This window comes from Eumetopias jubatus, unplaced genomic scaffold (assembly GCF_037043125.1).
Source record: "Eumetopias jubatus isolate StellerSeaLion01/CBP00866 unplaced genomic scaffold, mEumJub1_p1.0 scaffold_9, whole genome shotgun sequence".
In the NCBI taxonomy this organism is placed as follows: Eukaryota; Metazoa; Chordata; class Mammalia; order Carnivora; family Otariidae; genus Eumetopias; species Eumetopias jubatus.
The window spans coordinates 128,796,832-128,824,267 of NW_028274815.1; the positions used below are offsets into that span (position 1 = coordinate 128,796,832).

Consider the following 27,436-nt stretch of genomic DNA (forward strand, 5'->3'; position numbering starts at 1 on the left):
CATTGAGACTAGATAATCACTTTCGCAGAGGCTCTGCAGCTGGAGTACAGGCTTGTGACCTAGCCTCTGTCAATCAGAAGCATCAGTGCTGGTCTTCCACAAGAAGCTGGGAGCCAGAGCTGGAATCCACCCTCACCAGCATGGCAGCAGAAACTCTCAGCTTCAGAGGCAACAGTGGCCCCTGGTCTTGTGGTCAGGGGATAAATCACAATATCTGGAAGCAGCAGTGGTACCAATTCAACCAAAGGAGACTGTGGAGTGATTTGGCCACGGTTTCTGGACTTAGCCTTCAGGTCTGGAGATTATCTATCTCATCCATTTAGAGATATCTATAGATATATACACACATAGACAGAGACAGAGAGAGGGTGGGAGAGGGACAGGGAGAGCGAGAGAGAGATTTAGGATAAGGAATTGGCTCACACGATTATGGAGCTAGCAAATCCAAAATCTGAAGAGCCAACGTCCCAGTTTGAGTCTGAAGGCTGGGAGTTGTAGCAAAATCAGGAAGAGTGGACGTTTCAGTTCAATGAAGCCTGTCAGACTGGAAGAATACTTTCTTACTCAGTGAAGAGTCAGTCTTCTGTTCTATTCAGGCCTTCACCTGCTTCAATGAGGCTTCCTTGCATTATAGAGGTCAATTTGCTTTACTCAGTCTATTGATTTAAAAGTTGATCTCTGGGGCACCTGCGTGGTTCAGTCAGCTAAGTGGCTGCCTTCAGCTCAGGTCATGATCCCGGGGTCCTGGGATCGAGCCCCTCATTGGGTTCCTTGCTTGGCGGGGAGTCTGCTTCTCTCTCTCTCCCTCTCCCCCTGCTCATGCTTGCACACGTGCACTCTCTCTCTCTGAAATAAATAAAATCTTAAAAAAAAAATGTTAATCTCTCTCTCTCTCTCTCTCTTTTTAAAAGATTTTATTTACTTATTTGAGATAAAGAGAGCATGAGCTCTCTCTCCAGTCTCAGGTAGGCCTTCAGATGACTGTAGCCCCTGCTGACGCTGTGACCACAACTTCACGGGAGACCCTGAGCCACAACCCTGTAGCGACAGCACTTCTGAAATCCTCACCCGTACAAACTGCAAGGTTCCAGATGTTTGTTTTAAGCCACTGACTTTTGGGGGTTATTTGTTACTTAGAAATAAGTAGCTAATTCACCTGGTTTATAGTTCTTTTTTTAATTGAGATATAATTGACATATAACATTATATTAGTTTCATGTGTGCAACATAAGGATTTTATATTTGTATACACTGTGAAATGATCAATAACTTAAGTCTAGTTAACATCCATCACTACACAGTTATACTTTTTTTTCTTTGAGAACATTTAAGGTTTATTTTCTTAGGAACTTTCAAATATACAAATACGACATTATTTACTATAGTAGCCATGCTTACATTACATCTCCATGATTTATTTATTTTATAACTTCGCCCATTTCATCCACCCCCTACCCCGCCCCACACACACACCTCTAGCAACCACCCGTTTGTTCACTGTATCTATGAGTTTGGTTTTTTGGAGGGGAGGGTTTGGTTTGGGTTTGTTTTTTTTTGCAGATTTCACAAATAAGTGAGATCATACAATATTTGTCTTTCTCTGACATTTCACTTAGCATAATGCCCTCAAGGTCTATGCATGTTGTTGCAAATGGTGAGATTTCCTTCTTTTTTATGGCTGAATAATATTCCACTGTGTATATATACACCACATTTTCTTTATCCATTTATACATCAGTAGACACTTAGGTTGCTTCCATGTCTTGGTTATTGTTAAGAATGCTGCTATGAATATGAACAGACATCTCTTCAAGTTAGTACTTTTGCTTCCTTTGGATAAATATCCAGAAGTGGGATTGCTGGATTATATGGTAGTTCTACTTTTAATTCTTTGAGAAACATCCATACTGTCTTGCACAGTGGCTGCACCAATTTACATTCCCACCAACAGTGCACAAGGGTTTCCTTTTCTCCACATCCTTCCCAACACTCATTATTTCTTGTCTGGGTGGCTCAGTCAGTTAAGCATCTGCCTTTGGCTCAGGTCATGATCCTAGGGTCCTCGCATCAGGCTCCCTGCTCAGCGGGGAGTCTACTTCTCCCTCTCCCTCTGCCTGCCACTCCCCTTGCTTGTGCTCTCTCTCTCTCTGTCAAATAAATAAATACTATCTTTAAAAAAAATGGTATCTTCCTCACATGGCAGAGGCCTCAGTTTCTTACTGGCTGTTGCCAGGAGGCCTCATTCCTCATTACATGGGCCTTTGCAAGCCTGCTAGAGCGTCCTCAACACACTTAGTGGCACAACACACTTCTCCCAGAGCATGTGATTCAAGGAAGTACTAAGTGTAGCCACTAAGTTTTTTTTTTTTTTAAGATTTTATTTATTTATTCATGAGAGAGAGAGAGAGAGAGAGAGAGGCAGAGGGAGAAGCAGGCTCCCAAGGAGCAGGGAACCCGATGCAGGACCCAATCCCAGGACTCTGGGATCATGACCTGAGCTGAAGGCAGATGCTTAACCATCTGAGCCACCCAGGCGCCCGCCACTGTTTTTTATGAACTCCAACACTGTCCCCACATTCTATTGTTTAGAAGCAAGTCACTAAGTACAGCCTACACTTGAGGGGGGAATTCAGCTCTACCTCTTGAAGGGAGGAAATCAAAGATTTTGTGAACATACTTGAAAAGTAAACATACCAGGGGTTAACACCATAAAAGGCAAGAAGGGACACTGAGTAGTAATTGCAGGGAGCAGCCATGAGTTGGGAGGACATCTGGAAGAGGCTGGAAACACCAAAACTAAGGAGTTTAGAGAAGGGGGCCAATGCAGCAGAGAGGCACTAACCTGCTGGTGTCTCTGAACCCAGAGGAAATTCTCATGGGGCCGGGACTCCAACTGTGGTGGAGGAGGTAGCGCCACTCAGCTGTTGCCAGTGCTCTGAGCAGGTACAGTGAAGCTGGTGCTGTATTAAAAAAGAATGATAAAAACCTGCGAACTAGAACCAGCTGGAAACTGGAACAAACGGTCATTTCTAGGAAGAAGAATTGCTGTTGGAGTGACACTCGCAGGAATGTTCAGCAAACAAGGAGTAGGTCCCTTCTACCTTCTCTAGCACCCCCAGTCTCACCCATGTGCCCCTGACTGGAGGATCCTAATAGGGAGGCAGAGTCCACATACAGGTTTCCTGCTCTTCCAAAGTAGAGAATTTCTACTGTAAGTGGAAATGTCTTAACGTGAAGGAGCAATTACTGTTAAGTTTATATGGAAAATTTTTTGTGTTCCAGACCCCCCAAAAAATAACCCTTTAGGTTCTTCTGATACCTTATGACACATCATGGCAACGGATGCAGAGAATAAGCTGAGATAAAGTAGATACTCACAGACACATTTCAAAGCTCTGGCACCTGGATGCTGAGATGCTGAGTGAAGTCCTGGGGAAGGAGCTTGGTGGCACCACTCTCGCTGCCGGGGCCACGCTGGCTCTGTAACTGCTGGCTGCAAAACAAATGTTGAGAGCTATTTTTGCTTTTTGCCTTTTTTTTTTCCCAAAAGCAAATATCCTCTTCTGATTTCTTTTTTTTTTAAGATTTTATTTATTTATTTGATAGAGAGAGATAACGAGAGCAGGAACACAAGCAGGGGGTGTGGGAGAGGGAGAAGCAGGCTTCCTGCCGAGCAGGGAGCCCGATGTGGGACTCGATCCCAGGACCCTGGGATCATGACCTGAGCCGAAGGCAGATGCTTAATGACTGAGCCACCCAGGCGCCCCTTCTGATTTCTTTCTGTTAGCGCAAACAGGTAACTGATGCAGGTCTTTCATAAAAGCGAAGTGGTGTAACGTAAACTTTCAAAAATTACGGGATACCTGTCTTCATTTATATAATAATGATTTATACTCATTTAATAATAACTGACATTATCCAGTGCTTACCGTGTGCCAAGCGCTGTTTTAAATATGTAATCTAAGACTCTAAGAGGTAGGTGTTACTCTACTGCCATTTTACAGGTGAGAAAACGGATACACAGGGAAGGTAATTCGCCAAAGTCGCACCTAGTAAGAGTTGAAGCCGGGGATTTGAACCTAGAGAGCGACTTCCACAAGCTGTGAGCTCAAACACTCTGCTAACCTACCCTGATACCAAATATCATCCTGCCAGGCTAGGTAGAATAAAACGGTGAGCAAAAACAGACCTAGTCTTGGTCCTCATGGAGCTGATGATTTAGTGGGAAAGACCACTTACCAACTCACAACAAATGAAAGTAAAATTAAAACTGTGTCTGGTGCTCCAAAGAATTACACAGATCATGATAGACTTCTATTTAAAAAAAAAAAGAAAAAGATGGAATTTGACCTACGTAGGGGTTGGGAGTGGGAATGGGGCCAGACCAAGGAGGGGCTTACAGGCCCAGAAGGAGGAGGTTTGTCTTTATCCTAAAAAACAATGGAAGTAAAAAAATAATAATTAAAACCAAAAATAAAAAAAACAATGGAAGTCACTCAAGACTTTTCACCGAGGCAGGGAGGATGAGAATGGTGAACCAGACTGGCCCCAGTGAAGCTGGTTATGAGGCTGCTTTCCAGGTGGGATATGGTGATGGGGGAGATGGGGAGAATTAGAGGGAGCTGTGAGATGGAGGTAATACTGAAAGGAGATGAAGAATGGGAGTTGGATGGGGGTGGTAAAGGAGGGGGAGAAATCAAGTACGCATGGTTCCTTGAATGGAGTTGTCATCCACTGAATTGGGGAATGGGGGAAGGTCTGACTGGACCAACATTTAGGCAGTAGAGTAAGATAGATCTTGGACACTGATAGGATATCAGGTTCTAAAGGAGATGGAGGACTGTATTTTCAAAGACATAACTTGATATAGCTGCACTATCGAAAATATTTGCCACTAGCCACAGGTGGCTATTTAACTTAAATAAAATAAAAAATGGAAAAATCAGTCCCCACGTGGCTAGTGGTTACCCTGTTGGACAGGACAGATATAAGACATTTTAATTGCTGCAGAAAATTCCAATGGACAGCACTGCTCTAACAATTGGCATTATTTGATGTTTTATAGTAAACAAAGTCTGTTCGTGTCCATCTTTGCCTTTAATCCAGTGTGATGTTGTTGTCTTGGTTTTCGAAGAGTTCGAGGAAATGCTCTAAACACTGACATCTACCGTGTGTTGTGCTGAGCTCGAATGACAGTTTGACTCAAAATATGGACTGTACCTGGTGCCCGTTTGTAAACTTTATTACCTGTTCAGGACAATAAAGTACAGAAATTGAGAATAAGATTTTAGAAAGTTTTCTAGCAAACTGGCATTGCTATAATATTTCATTGTATTTCACGTAAGTACCAGTCTGCAGCAGATTGGAAATTTTGTTTAAATTTATTTTAATTTATTTTTAAAAAATTTTTAAGTAATCTCTACAACCAAGGTGGGGCTCAAACTCACAATCCCGAGATCAAGAGTCACATGCTCTACCAACTGAGCCAGCCAGGTACCCCTGGACTGGAAATTTAAAATGTTGGTCCTTCATTATAGATGGTGAAATTGCAGCACTGCTCTATGGCCCAAGAGTTGGACATGCTTCCTGCCCTCCAGAGCTCAGGTAATGATGTCAGCCAGAGCTGATATAAGGTCTATTTGAACTGAGCAAACATGGGCATACAGACCTGATATACATCCGAAAACGATTCAAAAACATGTAAAGACATTCATTCACTTGTTTATTCACCTGGCATTCACTAAGTGCCTGCTATGTGCCAAGCACTATACTAAGCACTTGGGATACAGCAGTGAACAAGTCAGACAAAGCCCTCACCCTTCTGGAGCTCACATCTAGTAAGGCAGACTATACACAAGTTCACTAAATTAACTAATAAAATTATCTCAAAGAGTGCTAAGTGCTAGGAGGGAAATAAGAGGGATGGGATAGGGCGTGACTGCAAGATGGGTGCTGCTGGTTTATGGGGTGATCAGAGGATGGGCATGAGCCAGTCACACACTGACGGAAGGGAACAGCATTCTGGGTAGCGGGAACAGTCCACATAACGGTCCTTAGGTGGGAATGAGATTGGCTTGTGTGGGTAATAGGAAGGCCAATGTGGCTGGAGTAGAGGAAACAAGGGGAGAGTAGTAGTAGAAGTTGATGGGGTAGGCAAGAGATAGATCATGTTGCTCAGAAGGAGTCAGGATTTTATTCTAAGCGTACCGTAGGGGATCGAGGCAATAGGATTTAGGTTTGTGAAAGATCTCTCTATTGTGTGGAGAATGGACTGAAGAGAGGCAAGAGGAGAATCTGGGAGACCAATCTGTTGCTGCAGATATCCGGTTGAGAGAAGATGGTGACTTGAATGAGGTGGTGAGAGCAGAAGTGAAGAGAAGTGGACAGAAGATGAATCAGATCAATTCTCTCCTATTGCCTGGGACAAGGAATTTAACTTGGGATGATTGGATGAACTTCAGGGGGTCAACGAGGCCCCTATAACTGTATAAAAACACTTTGTGTCTACGTGCGTATGAGAGGTAGACCTTCCATTAGGATCCATAGGTAAAGAAATAACACTCAAAGTGATAGATATTCTTCTTTCACAAGACTCAGTGTCTGAGGCTAGGGTATGAAACTCACCACCATCAGAACCACCATTAAAAGACACCTGAAGCTACAATACAAAACAAATAAATAAATAAATAAAATTTAAAAAAGGAGGAAAACAGCAAGTGTTGCCAAGGATGTGGAGAAACTGGAAGCCTTATACATTACTAGTGGGGATGTAAAATGGTGTAGCCACTGTGGAAAATAGTTTGGTGGTTCCTCACAAAGCTAAACATTAGAATTTTCATTTTACCCAGCCATTTCACTCTTAGGTATATACCCAAAAGAACTGAAAACAGAGACTCAAATATATCCTTGTAGGTCACTGTTCATTGCAGCAGAATTCACAATAGCCAAAAGGTGGGAGCAACCCAAGTGCCCCTCAGCTGACCAATGGATACACCAAATGTGGTATGTACATTCAACCAGCACATCATTCAGCCTCAGTGAGGTTCTGACACAGGCTACATACAGCATGGATAAACCTTGAAAATACTAAGGGAAGTAAGCCAGACACGAAAGGATAAATATTGTAAAGTTCAACTTATATGAAATATCTAAGATAGGCAAATTCACAGAGACAGAAAGCAGATGAGAGGTTATCAGGACTGGGGAGAGGGGAATGGGGACCTGTTGCTTAATGGTTATAGAGTTCATTTGTGCTCATGAAAAAAATTCTGGAAACATACAGTAGTGATGGTTGCCAACATCGTGAATGTAATTAATGCCACTGAACTGTACACTTGAAAATGGTACAAATCACAGGCACACAGGAGCAAATAGCTACCAAGGATGGGTAGTCTGGGAGAACTACACGTCTGAGGGGATGTTTAAGGGAAAGTTGCCTAGAGGAGGTGATCATAAGCTGCAGTTACGAGCCAAGATTTCCACACTCAGAAAGGAGAGGAAAAGCTTCTGGTAAGCTCTGGGACCCACTTTCCGGACTCTGGAGCCACTGCCTGGGTTGTAATCTTGGCTGGGTGGCCTTGGGAACCTTTCCGTGTCTCAGTCTCCCCATATGTAAAACGCCCACAGTAATGGTATCTTCTGCTAGGGTTGCTATGGTGAGTAAATTAGTTAATGCATGTAAAAGTAATCAGTTCTCTGGACGCAGTTAACTGCTTTATAAGTGTTAGGTAGTCTTAGTTTTGTTTAACTTTTCTTTTTTATTAAAAAGAAAAGATTGTGGAAAAAAAATCTAAGAAGAAAATAAAAATCACTTAATTCTACTACCCAGTAGCAATCCCTGCTAACCGTTTATTGCCATTTCTTCCACAACTTTTGTCCGCAAATGCAGACACAGAGCTCCGCCAGCGAACCTCCTCCGCACGGCGCACGCCACGGCCAGCGACCAAGACAAAGAAATTCATCGAAGCTCAGCCGGCCACCGACTCCGTCCCCCGAAACCACCTCCCAGTTTGCCGCGTGCGCGCTCCGCGCTCGCGGAAGGGGGAGCGTCGCAGGGCCTTCCCCCAAACGGAAGTGATGTCAGCACATGCGCAGTGACGACGAGGAGGCCGTCGGAAAGTAAGGGCCGGCCTGTGTGCGAGCTGGTTTCCGGAAGTGGTGCTGTGGCAGCATGCTCGAGGAGCTGGGTTTAATCGGGACCATAGGCGAAGATGACGAGGTGCCGGGGGATCCTGAGTCTGACTCCGGGGATGAGGAAGAGGAGGTATGAGCCGATCGGGGTTGGGGGCGCGGCGGCGTGCAGTCAGATTTCCGTGATTGCTTCCCTTCTCCGTGATTCCTCGGGCCCCTGCCCCAGCTCCTCGGCATCCTCCTGCCAAGGCCGGCAAGTGTCCCTGGAAGGGGACCCCAAGATCTTCCTCAGTTTGGTCGCCACTAGCTTTTCCTCACCTCTGCGCCTGTGCCGGTAACGCGCCGTGCCGTCTTGGCGAACTTAGTACCCATTCACTGATGTTGAATCCGGGCTCTGTGTGATAGATAATAGAGATCCAGGGGCCAAGCCAGTCGTTATTCCTCATCAGGGGTTCGTTCATTAAGCCAGTATTTATTGACGTGGAGGCCCATGGGACACCCGGGTGGAGGTGTCTGTAGGCTACATCTAGTGTTCAGCGTTCGGGACACAGCAGTGAACAAGATGGGCAAGGACACCACTCTTCTGAAGCTTATGCTGAGTCGGAGGGTTACAGACATTAAGCAGTGTGGCAGTTAAAAGAGGAACAGTGTCGTGAAAAAGGGGCTCACCCTACAAAGATCCAGCCCAGGTGTTTGCCCCACTGTGGCCTCATTTACCTCAGACACCTCCACCTGGGCGTCCCATGGCCTCCACGAATTCAGCTTCCCCAAAGCTGAACTCGGGTCTGCCTCACCTTCCCAACCTGCTCCATCTCAAGCCAGAAACCTAAGCATCATCCTTGACAGCCGCTTCCTTCTCACTCCCCTCCAGGTTCGTTCAGGCTAGCTCAGCTCTTTAACTTCTCCCCCTTTTCCTAGCTCACCCTAGCCCAGGCCACTGCCACCTTGTGCCTGGAGACCCAGCATCCTAAGGTACCTGGTCTCCAGCCTTTCTCTTGCCCGACCCCCCACCCCATTCACTACTTAGCAGCAGCTAAGTAGTCTTTTCATTTCTTGAATGGAAAACTTATTAAAAAGGACTGGAGCAAATATGGCAAATGATAATGCCAAAGTTAAAATATGAAGTTCTGTACAGCTATCAATAGTTCAGTTGGGCGCCTGGGTGGCTCAGTTGGTTAAGCGACTGCCTTCGGCTCCTGTCATGATCCTGGAGTCCCCGGATCGAGTCCCGCATCAGGCTCCCTGCTCAGCAGGGAGTCTGCTTCTCCCTCTGACCCTGTTCCCTCTCGTGCTCTCTGTCTCTCATTCTCTCTCTCTCAAATAAATAAAATCTTTAAAAAAAAATAGTTCGACTAAGTACCCAAGAAATGATATGTAACCATTGTTAATAATGAACTTTAGGGTGAGAGTTCTTACGAGATTGTTTAACTCAAGTGAGGAAAAAAAGGTCAGTTTCTAGTTCTCAGAAGCCATAATTCGGTCGGTCTTCCTTTCCAGTTTTTAGATGTCTGGGTTTTTGTCATTGGTTTCTAACTTAATTGAATTGCTGCAAGAAAAAGAGTCTGTATGATATTGATTCTTTGAAACTTTTTTAGAATTATTTTTTGAAGATTTGCTTAAAGGCCTCTTGTGTAATCAGTTTTTGCACCTATTCCATGTTTGTTCAGAATGCGCATTCTCTAACGGTTGATGCAGCGTTGTCTATAATGTTCACAGGAATGAAGCTTGTTGATTGTGCTCTTCAGATTTTCTGCAGACACTTATTTTTTGTCTGCTTAATCTGTCAGTTACTGAGAGAGCCATGTTAAGATCTCCCATGACAATTGTAGATTCCTGTTCTGTGTTGTTTCAGCCCTGTAGTCATCCTGCTTCTCCCTCTTCCCAGGGGCCCATCGTGCTGGGCAGAAAGCAGAAAGCCTTGCAGAAGAACCGCAGCACTGATTTCAACCCTGACTTCGTTTTCACTGAGAAGGAGGGGGCATACGATGGCAGCTGGGCCATGGCCGATGTCATGAGCCAGCTCAAGAAGAAGGTGAGAACGGACAGTGATTGGCAGTTCCAGGCCGTGGGCTATTGAGGTTGGACAGTAGGTTTTGGGGTCTAACCTCACTGCCTTTTGCCATCTGCTTACATTCAGCAAATGCTGGAACTCTTGGAAATATGTGGTGTAGTTTTGATGGGGTGGGGAGAAGCAGTCACAAATAACCCCCAGTCTTGATTAAAACCAAAGTGTAAAATGTTGCAACATAGATTTATTATAGACTAATTACAAACACATGAATTGATCTACAGATGATATTTTAAAGTATCAGAAATATCTTATTTCCTTCATTAGAAGACGTCCATGACGGCTTCTCCTAGAGAAGGGCATGGCGAACTCATATTAACTTCCGTATATATATTAAGGGAGACCATTCCTGATATTATACACACTAAAATGTGAAAAAAAAGTTTTAGAGGAAATCTGATAATACTGGTCTACTGGTTTAGGAATACCAAATATTACATATAAATTGCTTTACTTAGAAAAGAAGTGGGCATAGCTGTGTTAAAATGGTCTCTTTTTGTAGGTGTTCCCTCCTTGTTTTGAATACTAGAGAGAAACCTTTGTTATATTAGTTTGTAACAAAGAACAATCTAGCATGCACCCTTGGTAGTAGTGTTTTGATCTGCCCCACAGACACTGTCATTGTGTCACTTGCCAGGTGATCTCACTGTTTAGGGTCCCTGGTTCCCACACAGCATAGCCAAAGCTGCCACAGTGTCACCGTCATCTGCTTATTTGTCAAGATCCCATGTTTTCCTTTGAATCCGGTGAGCGAGCTAGAAGGTGCATCAACGACATTTTCCATTCCATGGGCCTCAAAGAGAAATGCTGCCTGCACAGGCCTATTTACTCCAGACTCTCTTGGTGTTCTGATTAAAATCAGCTAGCATTGCCTTTTCGTGGTTACCTGGACAGGATTTCTTTGTGATTTTTTTTTTCCTTTTCAGTACTTTTTCAGAGAATGCCAGAGAAATTTTCCTTTTTCAAAATAATTATGAAATGTTTGTTTCCCTGTTCCATGTTTTGATGAAAGTTCACTCCAGGTTCACTTAACAATTATTACATTTGTTCCCAGGTCCGGGCATATAGGCCCCATGTAATTAAAGACTTGGTCTTATAAAGCTTGCAGTCCAGCAGGGTAAAAGATAAGTAAACAAATAATTACACAGTTAATTGTAGTTGTGGCAAATGCCATGGCAGTTCAGGGTGCTTTGAGCATAGGTAAAGGAGGCCTGCCATTACTTACCCTTTCTAAAAGTTTTAGCAGAATTTGCTTTGATTTCAGCCTTTAATTGCTAGGCTAAATTCTGTCTGATTGGCATGGGGAAGGGTTTTTCTAAGTAGCATTCAGCTATAAATGTGACATCTCTTGGTAATCCTGTTCTTCTTAATAGTAAACACCTTCCAAAATGTGGATGTTCTTCTTGGTTCCAGGTAAAGATTTTTCACGCTTGACTATTTATTTATTTGTTTCGTTGTTGTTGTGAATAATCTGCAGATTGATTAATCTATCCAAGGATAGACAAGCCTCTTCTATATTAACATTAGAGACCCAACCCTCAGAGAAGCCTTGCTTTGTCTCTTTCCCATATATATGCTTCTTATTCATCTTATTTTTATCTGCAGAGGGCAGCCACTACATTAGATGAGAAGATTGAGAAAGTTCGCAAGAAAAGGAAAGCAGAGGTAAGAAAGCAAAGCAGGTACTTCTCTGTGTAAAGCCCTGAGCTTTGCCCTCCACATGACCCCACCATTTTTCTTTAGCCTGAATTGGAGTGCGGGGGTGCAGACAGGCTTCTCTGTGTGTCTGTTGTTAATAATCACTGAGAATCCGCAGAGCATTCTGCCCAGGCTGGAGAGCATGGTATTGCTTTTCAGAGGTTCTGGATTTCCTGAAGTTTGTAGTTGCCTTGCTTTACTATAATATTTTTTCCAGGATAAAGAAGCCAAGTCTGGGAAGTCAGAGAAGGAGAAAGAAGCAAAAGAGGGCTCTGAACCAGAGGAACAGGAAGACCCTGAAGGGAAAGATGAGGAAGGCCCAGAAGATGAAGACTCAGAGACCGATTACTCGTCAGCTGATGAGAACATCCTCACCAAAGCAGGTGGGCGTTACAGAGACGCTGTCGGAAACGGGGACAGGAAATTGGAACAAGTCCACCTTTCCTTTGTAGGACTTCCTGTGTTCTTCTACACAGTCACATTTAAGATCTCCACGTTGAACTCCTTCTAGCTTCTCTTTTTTCTTGGGGTTTTGTTAGGGTTGTACTTTGCCGGCAGGCCCATACCCTTTCCCTCCTCCCCAGCACCACACAGTTGCTGGCACCTCTAAGACTCAGACTTATTTGGGGTGATAGGTCCCCCACATCCCACCTCAGATGGGCCCAGCCGCATGGTGGGCGCTTCGTAAATATTTCTTGCAGAAATGAGTGAGCATGATAATAGAGTGTAGTGGTTGAGAGCCTGGTCTCTGGAACTTGCCGAGCTTGCTGCACTTGTCCTCACTGTCAAACGAGGCTAATGAGAGTAGCCGCCTCAGGCTGTTGTGTGGATTCAGTGAGGTATCTACAGAAAGCACTTAGGACAGTGGCTAGCAGATTATAAATGCTCAGTAAGTACGAGCCCTGATGGTCAGCTCTTTTTCTCCACAGATACACTCAAAGTAAAGGAGCGGAAGAAGAAGAAAGGACAGGTGAGCATGAGCATGGAAAAGAGCATGCAGCTTATTTTTGCAACCTGACAGGATTTTAAGGCCAGTTAGTTTCCTTGGGCCCATTTTGCTAAATTCTCATTCTGTCTTTTGATTTCCTGGTGTAGGAAACAGGAGGATTTTTTGAAGATGCCTCTCAGTATGATGAAAACCTCTCATTCCAGGACATGAACCTTTCCCGCCCTCTTCTGAAGGTAGTTGCTTCTTTTGGCAACCATGGAATTATTGCAATCACCCCTTAACTAGGCTCCCTGCCCTAAACTGGGCTCTTTGCCTCCCTAAATTCTGTTGTCCACACAGCTGCCAGAGAACCCTCTTAAAAAGTTCCACCTGGGCCTATTAAGTCTTGCCTTTTCTGGTCTCCTCTGGTGATGTCTCCTAGCACTCATTCTGCTCTGGCCACCTTGGCCTCCTCTCTGGCCCTCAAACAGGTTAGGCGTTTTCTTCCTCAGGGCCTTTGCACTTACTGTTCCCTCTGCCTGGAAAGTTTTTCCAGTAATCTGGTTGGGGTGCTCCTCACCTCTTTCAGGGTTCTACTCAGTATCTTCTGCTCAATGAGACTTTCCCTGACCCTGCTATAAATCGTACTCGTTCCTAGCCCCCTTGAATACTGTGGTTTTCTCCGTATGGCATGTGATGGGTTTTGGTCTTTTTCCCTACCAGACTGTAAGATTACCAAGGGCAGGGTCTTTATTTCTTTGGTTTACTGCTGTATCTCAGTGCCTAGAACAGATCTCCCACGTAGTTGGCACTCGATGAATGTTTGTAGAATGAATGACTGGGAGGGACTAAAGGAGTCACCACCTGTGTGGAAACCCGCCTTGTTTGTTTCATGCTGAGACTCCTCCGCATCCTGTCTGACCCCATCTTTTCTCTTCAGGCCATTACAGCCATGGGCTTCGAGCAGCCCACCCCAATCCAGAAGGCGTGCATACCTGTGGGTCTGCTGGGGAAGGATATCTGTGCCTGTGCAGCCACTGGGACAGGTATAAAGGATAGTGACTTGGGGAGTGGGGAGAGGAGGAGGCAGGAGGCTGTTCAACCTACAGCAGGGGTCTGGGTCGATTTACCCAAGGGCCACTTCGCTAAATACGCAAACACAAATTGTAATGCAATAACACTTTATATTCTTGCTTATTAATTTCCCTTAAATCTCAACATATATTTTCCTATTTCTTTAAGTACTCTTCACTTTTTAAAAATGGTTGTATCGTATTCTGTTATATAGCTGTTTCTGCTCTATAATTAACTGCACTAATATATAATGTTGTGATGAACATTCTTTACTCCTATGACTGGGGATTATGTATAGATAAAGGTGGCCTTCATGAGACCTCCTGAAATCTGTGGCCTGTAACTATTCCTATTGGGGTGTCTCTGTGATCATGATCTCTTGTTGCTGCCATAATAGGAGTAAAGATTTTTTTTAATTTAAGAGGGGCCGGGGGAGAGGGAAATGGACAGAGAGAATCTTCAAGCAGACTGCCTGCTGAGAGCGGAGCCCAGTGCAAGGCTTTCTCCCGTGACCCTGAGATCATGACCTGATCTGAAATCAAGAGTCAGACGCCCAACCAACTGAGCCATCCAGGTGCTGCAGTAGGAGTAAAGATTTTATGAAACTGACTTTCATCATGGTGCTCTATATCGGTAAATTATAGAGAAGTAGTAGTCACATGATAGAATATTATGCAACCATTTTAAAAGTAAAGAGTATTTAAAGAAACAGGAAATACGGGTTTTTTTGTTTTTGTTTTTGTTTTTTAAGTGATCTCTGTGCCCAGCATGGGGCTCAAACTCATAACCCCACGATCAAGAGCTGCATGCTCTGCCAACTGAGCCAGCCAGGTGTCCCTGATATGCTTTTTTTGAAATGGGATTACTGAACAGAATATATAGTGTTATTGCATTAAATTTTTAATTTTTATATTTCTGTCCATTAAGAAAAATGTTGGTAATCTAGATACCATTAGGTTAATGTTTATCTCTGGTTGGCTGAACTGTGGATGATTTTTATTATTTTCATATTTTTTTTGTACTTCTCAGATTTTTTACATTGGCCCTGTGAAAAAAAGCTTTATGAAAAAAAAGTTGCTTCATTTCCCCCTGAGCATATATGTAGGTCTTCTGGGCTCAGGTGAAAACCTGAACCTTGAAGGGACTGAAGCTCCTCTTACTGGTTCCTGCTGCCTTCTCCAGGTAAAACTGCTGCTTTCGCCCTGCCTATCTTGGAGCGTCTGATCTACAAACCCCGCCAGGCTCCTGTCACGCGCGTGCTCGTGCTGGTTCCCACCCGAGAACTGGGCATCCAGGTGCACTCTGTCACCAAGCAGCTGGCTCAGTTCTGCAACATCACCACCTGCCTGGCCGTGGGTGAGTGTCTGGCGGCCCCTGAGAGACTGTGAAGTGGTGGAGGGTGGGTGTGCCCCACCATCTGAGGATGACAGGTACCAGGAAAACCTTCCTGTGATTAAACCCACTTGAAAAACCAGATGAGGTGTTTTCAGAGTAGAGAGCTGGGGGTAAGGGAGAGGGTTTCACTGAGATTTAATCAGCCTTAAAAAACGAAACTTCAAAATTCAGGGCAAAAAAATTTTCTTGGGACTGAACAAATTTAGGATGTAATTTCTGCTTTGTATGAATAGAGAATCAAATATTTGGGGCAGAATTTTTCTGATGATATTCTATGGTACTGTTCTCCAACCTTCATGTAACCCTCTCTGTGCAGTGGGAAGGCAAAGGGGATGGAGAAATCATTTGCTTTGACAGCTGCTTCTGTCAGTCCCTGGGTGTTTGAATCCTTTGGTTCTGAAGTGCCCTCATGTCATCATCTTTTTTCACACTTAGCACAGTTGTAATGAAATAATCTGTCTCTCCCGATGTCTTGTAAAATCCACACAGGCAGGGCCTTTGTCAGTCTTGCTCTCTGCTTTTCTCTGGCATCTGGCATGGGACGTGGCAGGTGGTAGGGCCCAGTCCAGACTGTTGAACAACTGACTGACTCGGCCACTTGGCGGGGCTCTTCTCTGCAGGAGGCTTGGACGTGAAGTCTCAGGAAGCAGCTCTGAGGGCAGCACCCGACATCCTCATTGCCACCCCAGGCCGGCTCATCGATCATCTCCACAACTGCCCTTCCTTCCACCTGAGCAGTATTGAGGTGCTCATCCTGGATGAGGCTGACAGGTACACCTGAAATGGTGGGGCCCCAAGTGCTCTGGGGTCCTGGGGGCCACACCCCAGAAGAGAACCTGCCTCTGCATTAGTCTTCATGGATCTTGCCATGGCCATGTGTGCGATGCCAGTATAGCTGCTCACATCTGGACATCTGTTCATCATTAGTCTGGATTATCCTGCTTTTTTTCTCTCTCTGTGATGTGATGGTTAAGAGGGAGGGTAAATCAAATTCTGGCTCTGCCATTTCCTAACTGAGATTTGGAAATATTTAGATTTTTTGTTTGTTTAAGCTTTTTAAAATTTTTAAGTAATCCCTATACTCATCATGGGACTCGAACTCACAACCCTGACATCAAGAGTAGTATGCTCCACCAGCTGAGCCAGGCAAACGTCCCTGTTACTTAGATTCTAAAGCAAATCTCTTCTTGTTTGCGAGGGATAAGAATTATACCCCCCTTGGGGGCGCCTGGGTGGCTCAGTCGGTTAAGCGGCTGCCTTCAGCTCAGCTCATGATCCTGGGGTCCTGGGATTGAGCCCCACGTCCGGCTCCCTGCTCAGCAGAGCCTGCTTCTCCCTCTCCCTCTGCCTGCCACTCTGCCTACTTGTGCTCTCTATCTCTGTCAAATAAATAAATAAAATCTTTTTTAAAAAAAAGAATTATACCCCCCTTCATGGTGTGGAGGATTCCAGGAGTAATACAGGTAGAGTGGCAGTGCATGGTGAGGACTCAACAAACAGCCTCTGTTACTGTGGTAGGGGACTCCCTCCTTCCCTCTCCTCTCATACGGGTCCCATCTATTCGCCTCTTTCCTTCATGAGCGAACAGAATGAGCCTCAGTGAACTGGACTTATGATCAGAGTGGGGGCAGGGGAAGGAGACCACAAGCCCAAAGCCCATTCAGGTTTACTCTCCAATTGAAGCATCTCCAAACTAAAGAGGTCCTGAGCTGAGCTTTGGACCCCGTACACCCTTCCCTCCCTTTCCCATCTCCGTGCATGGCAGCTCTGTCCTCCCAGTGGTTCAGGCCAGAATTGTTTGTGTCGCTCTTGTGTCCTCATCTCCTACCCACAAAGCATCCATTGGGAAGTCCTATCAGCACAGCCCCACGTAGGGGCTTCTACGCTTGCTGTCCCCTAGTTTGGAATGACCTGTACCTTCCTGAAGGGCCTTTGCTGGCCACTGTCTACAACAGTTCCTGCTTTCCATTCTCTGAGGTGCTATGCCTCTCCAACCTCCTGCATTGTCACCTGAATGGCTGTGTGGTGGTTGTGACCCTTCTCTCCTCTGGAACGTATTTATGAAGAGCTGGCTTTGTGCTGCTTGCTGCTCTGTGCCCGGGGTTGTGTCTCGTATCTAGCACATGCTCAGTAAGTGTTCATTGAATAACTGATTGATTTCCCCAGAGCAAATGAACCCTTCTTGAGTCATGAGGGAGGTAAAGGAGATCTTTCTGAGCAAAGGGAATGTGATCTGATTGAGGTTTTAAAGGGGAAGGGAACTGTCTTCTTAAAAAATGTTGAAGTCTCAGAAGACCAAGATGTGGTCTGTGGATGTTTCCTATTAAGGAGATCAAGGACCGTGACAACTAAATGCAGTACGTGATGCTCGCCTGGAGCCTGAACTGGGGAAGAAATACTGTGAAGGATTGAGTTAGCTGAAGAAATTGGAGTCAGAGTAATCCTACTGATTAATATTATCTACAAAGACAAAAAGATTCCTTTACAGTGAAGAGAACTGGCCTATACCACCTCAGTCATGTGATCAAACTCACATCAGTGGTACTGGAACAGACGGATGGGCTGTGTCTCCTGACGGAGAGGGAAGTACCCAGCCGCTCCCCTGCACGTTCCCGCCTCGATGAACAGTGTAGAAAAGCTTGAGGAAACTTCTGTAGATTAAGGGAGACTGAAGAAACATGACAACCAATGCAACATAGGAACTTCAGTTTCCTGGATTAAAAAGATAGCTATAAAATGACATTTTGGGGACAGTTAGGGATATTTGAACTTGGACTGTATTTCAGGTATTGTTCAAACACTTAAACGTTTGGGGTGTGATAATGACATGATGGTTATATAGGAGAAGGTCTTTTCTTAGGGAATGTGTGCTGAGGTAGTTAGGGGTAAGGTGTTGTGATGTCTGCCACTTATTTATATATAGTTCAGAAAAAAGAAAAAAGATAAAGCAAATGTGGCCAAATGCTAGTTCTTGATGAATCTTGGTAAAAGGGTAAACTAACAATATTAATACATAAGTAAAGAAGCCTGAAACGTAACCAGTTACAACATCAGAACATCAGCTTGTCTGATGTTTTCTGTCCATCATTGTGACAGATGTGAGCTCAATCCATTTCTCTTGATTCCTTCTCCCTGCTCGTCAGGATGCTGGACGAGTACTTCGAGGAACAGATGAAGGAGATCATCCGGATGTGTTCCCACCATCGCCAGACCATGCTCTTCTCAGCCACCATGACAGATGAGGTGGGCCACAGGAATTCTGCTTGGCGGGGTGAATGCAGAGGACCCAGGCTGGGCTGCAGGGGGTGGCTTGGGGCAAGCATGGCTTGCCTCCACCCCCATCCCCACCCGCTACCCCCCTCCCCCCGCCTCCTGGCAGACGAGTGAGCATCCCTGTGTTTGTGCTGGGCAGGTAAAAGATCTGGCTTCTGTTTCCTTGAAGAATCCTGTCCGAATATTTGTAAACAGCAACACGGATGTGGCCCCCTTCCTGCGGCAGGAGTTCATCCGGATCCGGCCGAATCGGGAAGGGGACCGGGAAGCCATCGTGGCAGGTGAAAGCCCAGGAGGGACTGCGCAGGGGGTGCTGGACTCCCTTGGCCCTGTGGGTGGCACACTGAAGCGGCTGGGTGTTGCCTGGCACTTCCTCTGACGGGCTCCCCTGACCTGTTGCGTGGTACTGCCATTAATGTGCTCTGCCACTTTGACCTTGGGTCCTTCCCCCTTTCTTCTGTCACCTCACCTCCCTCCCACTGTCCAGTCCTCCTTAGGTCCTGCTGAACGCCCAGCCACTTCCCCCAAAACTGCCCCTCTGGCCCTTGGTTCAAGCTTCTGCCTCTCTTGCCTGAATTGTGGCAGTGGCCTTGGACTAGGCTCCTACTCCCACTCTTGTCCCTTGGCGACCATTCTCCACACTGCAGATCATTTAAAATGATCATTTACAAGCAAACATTCACTCATGTTACCTCCCTGTTTACAACTGTTGGGTGTCTCCCATTGCTTTCAGTCCACAGTCCACACTCCCTAGTGAGTCCTCTACAGCCCTCTGGGACCTGGCCCCTGCCTGCCTGGAGTCCTCAGCCTGGGTGCCCAGCCATACTCTCCTGCTTCTGTTCTCTCAAACACACTAAGCTTGTCCTGCCTCGGGGCCTTCACGTTTGCTCCTTCCTCTGCCTGGAATCTTCCCCCAAATCTTCTGAACGAGCCTGCCCTGTCATTCAGCCTAACATCACCTCTTTAGAGAGGCCAGCCCTAAAGCTGCCTTTCCATCTTCCCTTCCCTCTCTGACAGCATTTGTCACCCTTGGGAATTGGGAATTGGCTTCTCCTCTGTGTCCTGGAATGGGAGCCTCACAAGGCAGGGACCTTGCCTGTCACCCCCAGTGCCAGCCACATCAGCCACTTCACAGGTGCGGAGGGAGTCTGTATCGGAGGTGGCTTCCAACTCACTCTTCTCTCCCCACCAGCTCTGCTGACAAGAACCTTCACTGACCATGTGATGCTGTTCACCCAGACCAAGAAGCAGGCCCACCGCATGCATATCCTTCTGGGGCTCCTGGGGCTGCAGGTGGGCGAGCTCCACGGCAACCTATCACAGACGCAGCGGCTGGAGGCGCTCCGGTAAAGTTCAGGGGGCTGAGGCTCCCTCCCATCCTTTAGAGAGGGCTCTCCTCATTGAGAGAGAGAGAATACCACCCAGAGGTTATGTTAGAGCGATTGCAGGGAATACAGATGGCACAGTCCCCCAGTGTAAAGATTTTAGTCCAGCTCCTGTAAGATTATGTCTTAGATACGTTGAGAATTCCTCATAGTCTCGCAGAAGCTGACACTGATGCCCTAGGGCTTGAGTGTTGGAGCGGCTGAGTGGGGCCACGGCAGGAAATTCTGACTTGGGAAGACACAGCATGTGTCCTGTTCTCTATAGCTTTTCTGGAGCAGTGGGCATACTGGGGTCTGTTAGAACGAGATTTGAAATCAGAGCCAGCCACCATTTCCTGAGCATGTACTTTGCCACGTCGTGTGTTTTCCATGTGTTTTTGTTTGTTTGTTTGTTTAATTCTTGTAGAATGAAGTCATGCTCATAGGCCAGGAGGGACCCTTTAGAATTCTTCACCTGCCTGCATTTATCATAGGCAGCTGCAAGGTATTTTTTTAAGAAAGGCTGCTTTGAATGCTGAGACATTTGCATTTGCTACTTCCTACAATCTAGCTCTGTGGTTCCCAAACTTCCATATTTGTAGGACTTGGAGCTTAAGGTGGTATAAACCAAACTGTGTTTGTTCTATTTTACAGGGTGTTTAAGGTGTCATGTGAGCATCAGATGGTCTGACGTTTAGGATCTCATTTAGATTATCACTGTGACAGTCTGTACCCTCCTGCTTGAATCCAAAACTATTTGTGTTCTCTCTGCTGGCTCAGCCTCCTGTGGAGCATTTTTGGGGTTGAATATCCAGGTGAACGTCTGTTTGTGGCTATTTCTAGGCGCTTTAAGGATGAACAGATCGACATCCTTGTGGCCACAGATGTGGCAGCCCGTGGACTTGACATCGAGGGCGTTAAAACGGTGAGTAGCCTCTGTCTTCCTTGAACTTTTGCTGGGAGTCTTTTTGCCTCCTTGTGTTCTGTCTCTCTCCAACTCCCGGGTCTGACTTTGACCTTCCAGGTAATTAACTTCACAATGCCCAACACCATCAAGCATTACGTCCACCGGGTGGGGCGAACGGCGCGGGCTGGCAGGGCTGGGCGCTCAGTGTCTCTAGTGGGAGAAGAGGAGCGGAAGATGCTGAAGGAGATCGTAAAAGCCGCCAAGGCCCCCGTGAAGGCCCGAATACTTCCCCAAGGTGAGCAGGCACCACTGTAGCAGCTCTGGGCGGTTGGGGTGGGCAGGGTGGGTCCTGGATCGGACTCTGTGGGACAGAGCCAGGAACAGAGGGTAATAGGTGAGAGTAGTCAGGAGCTGGATTTGAACTCCAGGCCTGCCACTTCCTTGCTGAGTGACCCTGGGCTGGTCTCCCCTTGCCCCTTTGTGTCTCTCTTTCTGTGAAAGGAAATGACAGACTTACACCTCGAGTGCCCCACTCATAGGTTATTTTCCAACCTTTGGGAAGAGAAGGCTTCTTCTTGGGGCAAAAGCCCTATTAATCACCACCCGCCTTCCTTTTGGTGGGGGAAAGAGGTCAGCACTTTCTTGTTTCTAGATGTCTTTCATTCATTCCTTCTCATCTGTAGGGTCACATTCTTTGTTTTTTAAATGTATAAAAATAATATATATATTCAGTATTAGAAATTAGTTAAAAAAAGCAAAAATGTAATTGCTTGTGGAAGAGCTCATCACTGTTAGCATTTAGGCACATATTCTTTGAGACCTTTGTTCCATTTATACATGTCTTTTTTTCTTTCATTTTTTTCATTTTCACTTAATTCATTCTATCAGCTAGCAATTATTGAGTACTACCAAGTGCCCGGTGCTGTTTATTCTATCCTAGGTATTAGGGATATAGCAGGAAACAAAACATCTGATACTCTGGTAGGAAGAAGACAATAAATAATAAGAGTAGATGTGATCCAGAATGACAGGAGGAGAGATGCTGCTTCCAAAAGCTGTTTAGGAAAGGCCTTTGAACAGATGGCATTTGAGCTGAGTCCTAGATAAGAATGAGGCAGCCATGAGCGGTCTGCGGACAGTGTGCCAAGCGGAGAAAACCAGGGCAAAGCCTCTGAGGCAGGAGCAGACGCAGTGTTCGAGTCAGTGAGGGAAGAGCCAGAGAGGGCCCAGGGCACGGTGAGCAAGGGTGGAGATAGAAGCTCCGAGAGGTAGGCAGGGGCCACATGTAGGAGTTTGAAATTTATTCCAAGCGCAGCAGGCTCTTTGGGGGTGGGATGAGGAGGGGGTGTGTTGTGAAGCGGAGAAGTCACCCATAAAAAACCCCAATTTTCTCTTGTCACTAAATACACATCTCTGTTATTTTCATCAGTTACACAGTATTTATCCTTATTTAAAAATTTTTGTTGTTCTCTTTCCTTGAGATGTCATCCTCAAATTCCGGGACAAGATTGAGAAGATGGAGAAGGACGTGTATGCAGTTCTGCAGCTAGAGGCCGAGGAGAAAGAGCTGCAGCGTTCGGAAGCTCAGGTAGGGCTGCGCCGAGACTGGGGGGGGGGTCCTGCGGTGGGGGGTGCTGCAGGGCGGGGCGGGAAGTGGGCCGCGGCGGTCCCTGCCAGTCCTGCCCTGCCAAAACCCGGTGTTGGCCAGACGGTTGCCGTCCTGTGGCAGCCATCCTTGTGCTGTCTCCACAGATCAACACAGCAAAGCGGCTCCTGGAGAAGGGGAAGGAGGCACCAAACCACGAGCCTGAGAGAAGCTGGTTCCAGACCAAAGAAGAGAGGAAGAAGGAAAAAAGTATGTTGGAGAGGTCCCTCAAAAAGCTGGGTCTGAGTTCTCCTAGAACTCAGCACTGCCACTGCTAGGTCTGTTCCCAGAAGAACTGAGAACAGGGTCTCAGAGGCACACTGTATTCCGGTGTCCAGTGGCCAAGGGGTAGAAGCGACCTGTGTGTGTCAGCAGATGGACAGTCACAGAAGATGTGGTATGCGCATCCCATAGAATATGGTTTAGCCATAATGAAGTGGATACACACTGCAAGGGTGAACCTAGGTGAAATGATCCAGATGCAAAAGGACAAATAGATATGATCCTCCTTATATGAGGTAAATCCATAGATGCAGAAAGTAGAATAGAGATTACCAGGGGTTGTGGGGAGGGAGTTATGAACGGTTATAGAGCTTCTGTTTGGGGATGATGAAAAAGTTACAGAAACAGGTCATGGTGATGGTTGTGCAATCCTGTACACATAATTAATGCCACTGAATTGTGTACTTACGAATGGGTAAGGGGTGCCTGGGTGGTGCAGTCAGGTTAAGTGTCCAACTTTCATTTTCAGCTCAGGGTCGTGAGATTGAGCCCCACATTGGGTTCTGCAGTCAGCATGGAGTCTACTTAAGACCGTCTCTCCCTTTCCCTCTGCCCCTCTCCCTGCTCTCTCTCTCTAATAAATATTAAAAAAAAATGGGTAAAATGGCAAATTTTATGTTGTATCTGTTTTGCCACAATTTAAAAAAAAAGTAGGTCAGGAATATTTGTAAGTATTCCTTGCCCTCCCCAACCCCCTTTTTATCACACAAATTCACATTTTTCTACACCTTGTTTTTTCCAGTTAATTTTATAGCTTAGATTTTATAGAGGCACATACATAGCTGCCTTTTTTTTTTTTTAACGGCTGCATGGTCGTCCATCATGTGGATAGATTATAATTTATTTAATTAATCCCCTGTTGAGGGACATTGAAGTTGTTTGTAATCTTTTGCTATTCCAACCATGTAGTGAGTTAACTGTACAAATGCCCTTTCACAATTAAGCACGTGCATTTGATTTGCAGGATAAATCCCCGAAAGTGAAATTGTAGGCCAGAGGATATGTGCATTTATTATTTTGTTAGGGATTGCAAAATTACCCTCCAAAGAGGTTGTACCAGCAATTTAAGAAATATTGCCTATATCTGATGGGACAAAAAGGGTGCATGCATGTTAAATTTCTGTGTTAAAACATAGTTATAACTATATGGCGGGAAGGTCTGGGAGTATAAGTGAACCAAATCATCTTTCACAACACAACGTAGGTAACGAATGTCTCAAGTGGATTAATGGAGAACAAGCATGTTAGTGAGATGGAGAGGTAACCACCAGCAGAGCATATGAGTTGCTGCTTCTTATTTTGAACTCTTATGTACCAATTTAAAATATGTGTACTTCTTTTAAAAAAAGACGTTAAACAGTACCTGAAATCTCGTACTCTCTCCTCATCCTAGTTGCTAAGGCTCTGCAGGAGTTTGACTTGGCCTTAAGGGGAAAGAAGAAGAGGAAGAAGTTTATGAAGGATGCCAAGAAAAAGGGGGAGATGACGGTAAGTGGTTGGGTCCCTGCCCAGTGGCATGGGTCAGCACTTCCTGTTCTGTTCCGTACTCACATCATCCTTCTTTCTAGGCAGAGGAAAGGTCCCAGTTTGAAATCCTGAAGGCACAGATGTTTGCTGAGCGCCTGGCCAAGAGGAACCGCAGAGCCAAGAGGGCCCGAGCAATGCCTGAGGAGGAGCCAACAAGAGGCCCTGGTAGGCAGACGGGGAGTCCGTAGGAGCTGGTAGGAAGGTTCTCCCTGAAACTTGTGCTTCTGGTCAGGAAGAAAATTGGAGGGTTAATAAGAGCCCATATTTTTTGAGTAATGTGTGTACCAGTATGTACAGTTATTTTTGGGTTCCCAAGTGGTGAGTGACCCCATGGTTAGTGGGGAGAGCTAGGATCTGAACCCAGACCGTGACTCAAGCCTAAGTCCTTACAAACTGCTCCTTGGAGGAGCAGGTCAGGGTAAAAAAGAAGTGAAGCCGGTCTTCAGCCCATTTCACATTTCAGTGGTTCTTTTCACTTTGGGACTCTGCAGTCATCCTTTGGAGTGGTTCGTCACACCTGCCACTTCTGAATTCCTCATCCTTTTCCTGCTGGGATCCGGTGTCTTGTTGCCCATGTCAGTAAATCATCTGGCCAGAACATCCACTGAACTTGGAACCATTACCCTGAACTTAAGAATAGGATTTAGGAGCTTGAGCCAAAGAGGACAGATCTAACCCATGCTTTCTGTGCACAGCCAAGAAACAAAAGCAGGCGAAGAAATCTGTATTTGATGAAGAGCTTACCAACACAAGCAAGAAGGCCCTGAAACAGTATCGAGCTGGGTAGGGTTTTAAGTCATCATGGGGCTCTTTGTATTTTGATCCAAGCTATGTCCATTCTTCCTCCTTCTGTACTCCCCAATTCCTATATACTTGTAGCTTTATAATATATAATTTTAAGGGTTCCTGTCTGACACCACCCCTCCCCCCCATCGCCAGCTAAGCCCATCTCTGGATCCCAGGGTGAGCACAGGAGGAAAATGTTAAGGCCCTCCTGCCTTGAGGGGAAAATTTCTGGTTCTGAAATAGACCTTTCTCTCAGGAGAGCTAGAAAGGCAAAGGATCATGGTTTGCTCTTAGGAATGTGTTACCTGCCCCCCCCCCCGCCCCCAAATCAGTATCCCTTGGGCTCGGTTTGGGTTAGGGATAGACGAAGCTTCCAGTCTTTTTTTAAAGCTGGGCCCTGACTTCCACAATCCCATATTATCAGGTGGAAACACCAGGCTTAGAACCTCAGGCCCTGAAAACAGTGCCTCAGTGATGCTGCTGCTTCGTGTGGGAGCTGGGTGGGGGCGGCGGGGAGACATTGTCAGTCTGTCCAGCTTCATTTCAGTGTCTCATCTTCTCACTCGCAGCCCCTCCTTTGAAGAAAGGAAACAGTTGGGCTTGCTCCACCAGAGACGAGGAGGAAACTTTAAGTCTAAATCCAGGTAATGTTTGCTGTTTTGGAGGGCCAGAGGTTGTGCCTGTTTGGGATTGGACTTTTCATGGGAAAGCTCCTCCTTCCTCTTTTTGGCTTTGGGAGTTGGTCTTTACTCTTGTGGATTTTCTTCATAGATACAAGAGGAGGAAGTAGCCATGTTGGCCTGAAGTTCATGGGGCAGCCCTTAGATCCCTTCCTTCTGGGAAGTCATCCTGGCTTGGTCTCTTCTCTCCATTTGTAAAAAAAATTTTTGAAAATGTAAAATCTGTATCATTTGTACATTAAAAAAAGAACATAAGGTCAGGGGGTGGTGGTGGTATGTGGAGTTATTTCCTAAGCATCCCTGAGTCAGCCAAGGCTCTTCTCGTTGATTGACTTTCAAATAAAGAAGATACCAAATGGGGGTGTCTGGCTGGCTCAGAGAAGTGTACGACTCTTGATCTTGGGGTTGTGAGTTTGAGCCCCGTGTAGGGTGTAGAAAAACCCAACAACAAATGGAAGTGTATTTTGGGAGGGAGAATAAACCAATCTGAATTGTATGTTTTATTCTTCTGTTCATCCCTCAATAGCATAGTCTACCCCATCTACTTCCAGTGCATCTTGATGCTTGTAGAGGAGCTGGATGTGGAGGAAATTCTTCCTAGAAGTTCTCTTGCTGTCTGTCCTAGAACTAAAAGCTGTCATCCAGTGAGCATCAGCGATGTACAACACATTTTGTGTACTGAGTGCTGTTCTCATTAAATTCACTACACTCTGTGGGAGAGGTAGTCATCCGCCTTTTGCACATAAAGTTTCAGGAAAAATGAGTTAACTTCCCAACGTTACACTGGGAGTTCAGGTTTTTGAAACCAGGGTCTACCTGAACCCATACTCTGACTGTGCTATGGAAGTGCTACTGGAGATGGAAGCTCAAAGGGGACACAAGGAATCCCAGATAAATTCGCTCCTTGTTGCAAAAAACAGCTTTTACCCTGTAGAGTGTGGTTCTCATCCTTTCTGAATCATAGGTTCCTTTGACAACGAGATGAAAGGTAGGAGACACCCCTTGAGAAAATTGTTATGGTTGTAGTCTGTCCTATATAATTTCAAGGAGTACATACACCGCCCCCACCAGCTCAAAAACTGTAATAGTTACCCAGTAGCACATACCCTTGACATTAAAAGAATGTGTTCAAAGGTATTCATTTAGGCTGCACCTAACAGTCGTCAACAGAAGGCTCCATTTCAGTAAATAACAGCATACCTGCATCATGGGAGTATGCTGACTCATTGTGTCTATCTGCTTACAGAAATCGAATTCTAATCTAATCTAAACCAAATCTCGAAGTTAAGGTTGTTAGGTTAAAAAAGCCAAGTGCAGAACTGTGTACTTTTTTTTTTAAGGGGTTATACATTGCATGTGCGTAGCTTACCGCTGGGAGGACTCAGGAAGCTGTTAAGAGAGTTGTCTCTAGGGAAGGAAACTTCAAGTTAAACCTTTTTATACAAAAAAATTCTTGGGGCGCCTGGGTGGCTCAGATGGTTAAGCGTCTGCCTTCGGCTCAGGTCATGATCCCAGGATCCTGGGATCAAGCCCCACATTGGGCTCCTGGCTCAGCAGGGAGCCTCCTTCTCCCTCTCCCTCTCTCCCTGCTCATGCTATCTCTGTGTCTCAAATGAATAAATAAAATCTTTAAAAAAAAAATTCTTTTTACCTTGAGTAAAAATGACTCACCAGCTAAA

The 27,436-nt window shown here is 45.6% G+C and overlaps 1 protein-coding gene and 2 long non-coding RNA genes across 4 annotated transcripts; 1 reads left to right on the top strand and 2 right to left on the bottom strand.

The window, feature by feature from the left end:
• Positions 1-2,855: 2,855 nt before the first annotated feature.
• LOC114225501 (uncharacterized) lies at positions 2,856-7,985 on the bottom strand. Its single transcript, XR_003612567.2, has 3 exons — positions 7,846-7,985; positions 3,379-3,493; positions 2,856-2,960 (listed from the first exon to the last, which is right to left on the bottom strand). It is a non-coding gene; the product is annotated as an uncharacterized LOC114225501 (long non-coding RNA).
• Positions 7,986-8,112: 127 nt separating this feature from the next.
• DDX27 (DEAD-box helicase 27) lies at positions 8,113-26,253 on the top strand. 2 transcript variants are annotated; one of them, XM_088026793.1, is made up of 22 exons: positions 8,113-8,263; positions 10,016-10,162; positions 11,804-11,863; positions 12,114-12,279; positions 12,826-12,866; positions 12,992-13,078; positions 13,765-13,870; positions 15,081-15,254; positions 15,914-16,064; positions 18,437-18,536; positions 18,706-18,847; positions 19,300-19,500; positions 19,759-19,912; positions 20,774-20,855; positions 20,955-21,132; positions 22,319-22,425; positions 22,590-22,692; positions 24,158-24,252; positions 24,333-24,456; positions 24,987-25,074; positions 25,647-25,721; positions 25,849-26,253. In XM_088026793.1, the coding sequence occupies exons 1-22, from the start codon at positions 8,171-8,173 to the stop codon at positions 25,865-25,867; spliced, it is 2,493 nt and encodes an 830-aa protein (XP_087882919.1). In that variant the 5' UTR covers positions 8,113-8,170; the 3' UTR covers positions 25,868-26,253. The 2 variants fall into 2 exon arrangements, with proteins under 2 accessions (XP_087882919.1, XP_027980989.1); XM_028125188.1 differs by lacking the exon at positions 19,300-19,500.
• Positions 18,246-27,422, bottom strand: LOC114225500 (uncharacterized). The gene is made up of 3 exons (XR_003612566.2): positions 24,316-27,422; positions 24,128-24,188; positions 18,246-21,198 (listed from the first exon to the last, which is right to left on the bottom strand). It is a non-coding gene; the product is annotated as an uncharacterized LOC114225500 (long non-coding RNA).
• Positions 27,423-27,436: the final 14 nt, after the last annotated feature.